Raw genomic sequence first — 7,500 nt, 5'->3', positions numbered from 1 at the left:
TAAATATACGATGTATAATTATGGTAAAGGATTAAGGTTAAGTAAATTACAGTGTGTACCATACAAATATCTTTATTAAAGATACAGCTGCAGTGGTGAAATCAAGATGAAAATACTGTCCTTCTACTTATTCTACAAAAATGAAATGACTGGAAATAGAAAATAGAAATAAAAATGATCATAGGACCAAGATAGAAGTAATGGCATGTAATGTCCCTCGAAAGGTGGATTAGTAAGGGCAGAAGAACGATGTGGGACGCAAGTTTTTTTTAATGTCTTGGGTTTAAAATTATGAGTCGGATGATCTTCACTTGCCTTAATGAAATACATAAATTATGTAAAATACACAGTGAAATTACGCTTTAAACACCAATTGCCGAAAGCTGAGATAGGATTACGAAACTTTGAAAAAGGGTTGGGTAATTTACCGTTAATACTGCGATTTAAATGCCACAAGTTTTAATATTAATGCAGCAAATTGTAGTTTCAGTATAATTACATCATTAGTCCATCACAAGTGAAAGATAAAATGAATTAGTTACTAATACTTTCAGCTTAATAGACGTGTGTCCCTTACTGTTGAAAATCCAATAATAATTTCTTCCTTGGCGCTAATTTGAATAATGACGTTAATTAGAGGGGTTACGGCCAGCTGAGGTAAACTCAAGAACATGGCGGTGAAGTTTTAATGCCTCTGTTCTGGACCAAGGTCGTGTGAGTGAAGCAAGTGAAAGACACCATCAGTCACGAGTCAATTGGCAGTGTATTAGCACGTTGTGTCATGGAATAATCTTCCACTTTGCTCCTCTCGAAAATTTACACTAATTTGAGTGCGTTATATCTCTAATTTTTGTTCTCCATAAACAACAAATTTACTTAAATTTGTTGTGAAACGAAAAAATCTAATGATAAAACAAAAATAAGTTAAACCCATGAAGTAAAGAAATGATCTTAGGGGAAAGGAAAAATGTAGCAACCTAGAGGCAAGTGAGTACGCGACTCCTTGGCTTTTGAGATCTTGTTTTTGTTGTTCATGTCGACATTCCTACACAAGCAGGTACGAAGCATGAGAATACCAACAGTGTCTTTGAAGGGGACGCCCAGTAAGTCCTCTGTCGTGACCACAGGAGCCGAGCCGAAGGCGTTTTAGGCCTCCTCAGCATGCTCCTCCTCATCCTCGTACTCTTCCTCGGCGGTGGCGTCCTGGTACTGCTGGTACTCGGACACCAGATCGTTCATGTTGGACTCGGCCTCGGTGAACTCCATCTCGTCCATGCCCTCGCCAGTGTACCAATGGAGGAAAGCCTTTCGACGGAACATAGCGGTGAACTGTTCTGAGATACGGCGGAACAATTCCTGGATGGCGGTGGAGTTGCCGATGAAGGTAGCGGCCATCTTGATTCCTCTGGGAGGAATGTCGCACACGGCAGTCTTCACGTTGTTGGGAATCCATTCCACGAAGTAGGAGGAGTTCTTGTTCTGGATGTTCAACATCTGTTCGTCGACTTCCTTCATGGACATGCGGCCTCGGAACACTGCAGCGACAGTGAGGTAGCGGCCGTGGCGGGGGTCGCAGGCGGCCATCATGTTCTTGGCATCGAACATCTGCTGGGTGAGCTCAGGCACGGTGAGTGCGCGGTACATCTGGGAGCCGCGGGAAGTGAGGGGAGCGAAACCGGGCATGAAGAAGTGAAGTCGAGGGAAGGGCACCATGTTCACGGCCAGCTTGCGGAGATCAGCATTCAGTTGTCCAGGGAAGCGCAGGCAGGTGGTGACACCAGACATTGTAAGGGAAACTAGATGATTCAGGTCGCCGTAGGTGGGAGTTGAAAGCTTAAGTGTCCTAAAGCAAATGTCGTAAAGCGCTTCGTTATCGATGCAGTAAGTTTCGTCTGTGTTTTCTACGAGCTGATGGACTGACAGGGTGGCGTTGTAGGGCTCTACTACGGTGTCGGATACCTGGAAAAGGAACAAGAAGAATTTTAAATATAAACTGATATAAATGCAAAAATAAAAAGGTTTTGCTCTTATAGAGAAGTGAAAAATATATTTCTTATGTTAATACCGCAGAAAATATCAAGTGCGTTGTAAAATAAGCATGACGAACACTACAAACCTTAGGGCTAGGCACAACTGAGAATGTGTTCATAATACGGTCAGGGTATTCTTCACGAATCTTGGAGATTAGCAGCGTGCCCATGCCAGAGCCAGTGCCGCCCCCGAGGGAGTGTGTGAGCTGGAAGCCTTGCAGGCAGTCGCATCCTTCGGACTCCTTTCGGACTACGTCCAAGACGGAGTCCACGAGCTCAGCGCCCTCTGTGTAGTGCCCCTTGGCCCAGTTGTTGCCGGCTCCGCTCTGACCTGTAGGAGTGCCATTATTAGTCAATTATAAGGAATCTAGACTTTCATTGTTCGACAGGAAAAAAACGTCAGTCTTCGATTAAATAAATCACACATTCTGCTACTGAGTCTGTTAAAACTAATTCCCGGCTGTTACATACCGAACACGAAGTTGTCTGGCCTGAAGAGCTGGCCGAAGGGTCCGGATCGGACGGAGTCCATCGTACCGGGCTCCAGGTCCACAAGGATGGCACGTGGGACATATCTTAAAAACACACACATAAACATTAGATTTACAAAAGTCAATCATCAAAAGATCGAACATGATATAATACAAGGCAATGATACATCGACACCTGCAACATTTAAAATTTTATTTTATCATTCAGAAATCCTAAACCTTCGGAAACTACAACTGTTAATGAAATCATACCATGTAACAAGGACAAACGTCTGTGCTCTCCATAAAATACAATCCTCAGACCCTGTCATTCTTTACTCTTTCTTTTTTTCAGCCCAACAACACAGGCGCGTGTGGAGTCCTCCTCCCGCGCTGCACTTACTTGCCACCGGTCGCTTCATTGTAGTAAACGTTGATGCGTTCAAGCTGCAGGTCATGGTCACCGCGGTAAGTGCCTGTTGGGTCGATGCCATGCTCATCGCTGATGATCTCCCAGAACTGCCGGGAAAAGAAAGCGTTATAAATATTTCAATAAATGAATTATAGAAAAGCAATATGTACTACACTGGATTGCTTTGCGAAAAAAGACATGAAGGAAAAGCAGTACCTACAATTGGAAATATCGTATTTTACTTAATTATACATGCCGCTATCAAGTTCTTGCACGCACTTCAATCATTCATGCGAATTCCGCAGCGTTTATCCTGGTATGCGATATATTACCGCGATATGTCATGCTACTTCGTTAAAAGTAAACGCACACTGTGCTTCCCATTTTTATCAATGGTCCCTTATGACTGGGTCAGCGACTGGATGAGGTGATATACATTAATGTAAAACCACAGAATGATGAAATGAGAGGAAGAAAAAATAGAGGAAGAGGTAGAAAAGACTGAGAAATGTGATCACTTTAATAAGGCCATGGTGCCCTACTGCAATTGAAAATGAGATTGCAAGGGATGAATGGATAGGGTGACAAGATGACAGGAAATCCGAGGACGACAAACGGAATAATACACTAGATACGGAGCGCAAGTGGTGCCACTCCACTGCCGGCGGTGGTGGCAGGGACGTGGGCGGTGGCAGCATCCTGGTGAGAGTAGCGAGGGCGAGAGAACGGCTGGGGAAGAGGGAGATTACGTGGCTTGTGAGGATGGCAGGATGCTGCTCGAAGAGGAGAAGTCATGAGGAGAGGTTAATCCCAGTATTCATGCCGGTATGCTGGAGAACATAAATCTCAATGAGAAGTGAAAGCGAGGAAAATTTCGAAGTATTTCAAAGCAAGAGCCGAGAACCAAAACATGACGAATGTATGTCAAGTCTGTTTATAGCCCCCCAGGCACTTTGTCGATCGTTAAAGACTGATTGATGGCAACGTCGGGGTTGGGAGAAAGGGGGAGGGGCGGAGACGAGGTATTGCCCACGCAGAGGGGAGGGAGGGGGGGTGACTTCCTGCAACTTCCTCCACCTGTGATAAGGCTTCTGCTTTGATCACATCAACATGCCACAGCCCCCGTCGGAGAGTCAGCGTCCCCAGCAAGGTAGGATGGGGAGGGGCAGGTTGCGATAAGGTTCAAGGGCAGGGCTGTCGAGTGTGAAGGAGACTGCGGGAGGGTGATAACTCGGATATGACACGGGGAGGCGGGAGGGCGGCAGCTGTCGTTTAGAATGTGCAAAGCAGGTGCGTGAGGCGAGGCGGTGGGAGGATGGGGTTCGGAGAGTTAAAATGCGCCTCATGAGAAGGAGGGAGGCAAAGACGAGGCCGATGCTTCGAGAAAAAAAAAAAAACTGGAATATACCAGTCAAGTGTCATTATGAAACCGCTTCAGTAATTCATGCAATATTTCAGCTTACTACCCAGATGGAGGACAGTGCGGAAAGGTCGAAATAAAAGTGATGGGAGTAGGAGGGAGCAAGGGGAGAAACAGGGGCTCGTTTCGACGGTCAATACTGTTTCCCTGGCCCCCGCCTCCCCCTGCTGGGTCAATACAGTTTCCAGATCGCCACGCTCCTGTTATGGCAGGGTCTGTCATCGAGCAACACGTGCTGGGCTAATAAATCTTCCATCACTCCCTATCCTCATTAGCTACCTGGCGTGGGGCGTCAGAGGCTCAAGTAACACAAACAAACGTATACGTAATCTCCGGCTTCAGGCTAAGCTGCAACACCAATGGATTCATCAGTTTCCCTGGGAACAATTTGTCCTCTCGAGACAAAAATAAAGTTCTTTCACGATCCAGATTCCGCAGATTTACGTTTGAGCAAGCAGATAGGAAGACTGATAAAGCGTTCCCCAATTATGTGAGTTATCTTTACTCCTATGTACTCCTAGATTTTATCTGTAATGGAACTGTGAGATGTTATACTGCATACATGAATTTAAGATGCGTTTGTTTATTGTGATGGAATTTTGTATTTATTCATGTCTTACAAGAAAAAAAAATTACGAATATTAGTAAACCTCGTTTTCTTATCTTTACCTCGCATATCATATTACTTATCTACTCTAATCGCCTAAAATCACTGTAAAGCGTCCATATAAGACTACCGTCACTACTAAAATACAAGTAAAAACTCGGAAATGAAAATTTGCACGATACTAAAAAGATTAAACATTAGTCAAGAAATCGTTTCTATATAAGCTAAATCTAATTATTCTAGATCCATTACATTGAAATTTTAGTATATGTCACATTTATTTTCTCATCCGCGTTCACTTCCGCTCAAGTGGGCATTAATTTCAAACATCATAAATAAAATAACAAAAGTCCAATGCGGGTTCAACTTTCTGCAGCAGTCAGGGCGTAGAGGCGGAAGGTGGCATGGCGGATCAATAGACCCAGAGAGGACTCCCCTTCTACCCACCTTGCCACGCCCTCTGCCATACCACGGCACCACGTGTGAACTCTCTTTCTTCCTTGCCAAAGATGCTGTCCCAGGAGTACACGACGTATGATGCACATGCCCTAGTAAATTGAAGGCCGCCCCAACGCCATCCTACGCGCCTACCACACCCTTTCTCGCAGATTTTTCGGGACTCTGTGTGCCAGTCTCGAACGCCAGGCTCGACTTCCTGGGATTGTCATCATCAGAAGCCGTCTCTTCCGCCACGACTCACAATACGACTAAACTAACCGTGGCTCCGAGTGATCTGTTACATGCCATTGTCGTCAATATTAAGTGTTCTTAAATTGTATTCCACCTTGCGTAAGTATAAAAAGAAAATTATTGAACTATAATGCATACCCCTCAAACACAAACACCTCTAGATTTTTCTACTCCTTTAATACCCTGTAAGAGTATCTCATTGGTGTTTAGCCTCTAACCCTTCCCACCCTGACGCGCCCTTCATCTCCCTCACCCTGAACGGGCCCCTCGATGTATCTCACCCCTTGGCACCCTACGTCCTCATCACTATGGTGGCCATTCTTAATGCTGTCATGCTATTATTAGCTCCTCTTCTATGGATGTGGACTTATCAAGCTACCCTTACTCGTTTACTGGCAAAGGCAACCGCGTGGTTAATTGCTGCCCCGTATGACAGACATTATCCATAGGAATGGATTTTATTACCATCATCATAACCTATCGTTGTACAGTAACTAAACAATATTTTCGCCTTTCTTTTGCAAGGATATTATGGGAGTGTTTTAAGTGAAACTGCGTTTGCATTTTTTTCAGGTATGAAGAGCATAGGTCACTCACCTTTTTCCTTTGAACACTAACGATCCACGTAGGCCCTATTAGCACGCCAGTCCACCCCTAGCTTACTTCAATCAAAATCTTGTGAGCGTGCGAGCGTGGGATCTCTCCTCTAAGATGCAGACAAGACTTATCACGCATGCATCAAAAAGAACCGAGACTGCAAGACATGTACATCTAACCCGGGCGCCACCGGCGGTATGTCGGGGAATGTAAACAAAAATAGGAGACCTCTGCATTTCAAACTGACAGCTGGGTACAGTCATGCCGCATATAAATACGATTAATTTTTAAAATGTGTCAAATAAAACCGAAGAACTAACGGGCTACCGAATGGTCAATAAACCATGTATTTCGCCTCCAGTCGTAAAAGAGTGTAAGAAACTTTTAATAGTAAGACTGATAAATATTAATGGATAGTTAGCTTAAGGTGTGAGGCGCAACCTAGTCTCTCCACACCCTCCCACATGTGGTGCATGACGTCACGGCCTGCCAGTAGACCCGGTAACAGTCAACGTACACGTGCTCGCCAGCCCCCCCCCCCCCCCTACTTGAGCAGGATTTCTACGCAATGCCGGATTTAAAATTTCTTTGCCTCCCTCCCCTCCCGTGACACTACGGACCAAGCACCGAGGTAACCCGTACGCGGTTAATCTCGTAAAAAAAAAAAAAAAAAAAACTCTTTGCCGTCTGCTGTGCGAATCTTCCCCTCAGAGCAGACGGTTCCCAGACACACGGCTGACTCACCACAAACTCATTCAAAACAGCACGTACGCAAATAACAACGGGTCAACTAAGACATGTAAATCTACATTTCTCTATTAACTACTGTAAGACAAGTAAATCTACATTTCTCTGTTAATCTGCTGTGGAACCATAGTTTTCTATTCAGGTTAAATCAAGATATGGGCAACATAATCTTCAGGTTCAACCTTACCATAATTATGTATATAAATATGTAATTGGGTACAGAAAGTGTTACTGTCAGTTTCATAAATTGATGATGAGGTCTAAGGCATTTTTAAAAAAATAGAAAAAAGGTAATTACCACTACGGACAATGTCAGTACGTGTGGCAAGGACTTAACGATATACTTCCGCCTTAATAACTGACAACAAAAGGACTCTTTCCCGCGTACCGCGTTACTCCACATGCCAATTCCTATGCCCGAATTAATCATGACGTGGCACTAGTACATCATATCACACTGACACCCCGAGTCAACCCACGGCAAGGGAGGAACTGGTTGCCCCGCAAGCATCCCTCGCCGCGGGAAG

General features: G+C 44.7%; 1 protein-coding gene across 1 annotated transcript in view; it reads right to left on the bottom strand.

The window, feature by feature from the left end:
• Nucleotides 1-56: 56 nt before the first annotated feature.
• The window catches only part of LOC119580990 (tubulin beta chain), a 7,853-nt gene continuing 409 nt past the window's right edge, over nt 57-7,500 (bottom strand). The window contains exons 2-5 of the mRNA XM_037929247.1: nt 2,904-3,019; nt 2,502-2,605; nt 2,117-2,361; nt 57-1,959 (exon numbers count right to left, since the gene is read on the bottom strand). Coding sequence (XP_037785175.1) covers nt 1,147-1,959; nt 2,117-2,361; nt 2,502-2,605; nt 2,904-3,019 — 1,278 coding nt within the window. The 3' untranslated portion in view covers nt 57-1,146. The remainder of the gene's footprint in view (nt 1,960-2,116; nt 2,362-2,501; nt 2,606-2,903; nt 3,020-7,500) is intronic.

The sequence above is a fragment of the Penaeus monodon genome, chromosome 14 (assembly GCF_015228065.2).
Source record: "Penaeus monodon isolate SGIC_2016 chromosome 14, NSTDA_Pmon_1, whole genome shotgun sequence".
In the NCBI taxonomy this organism is placed as follows: Eukaryota; Metazoa; Arthropoda; class Malacostraca; order Decapoda; family Penaeidae; genus Penaeus; species Penaeus monodon.
This window is presented reverse-complemented; position numbering and strand designations above follow the sequence as displayed.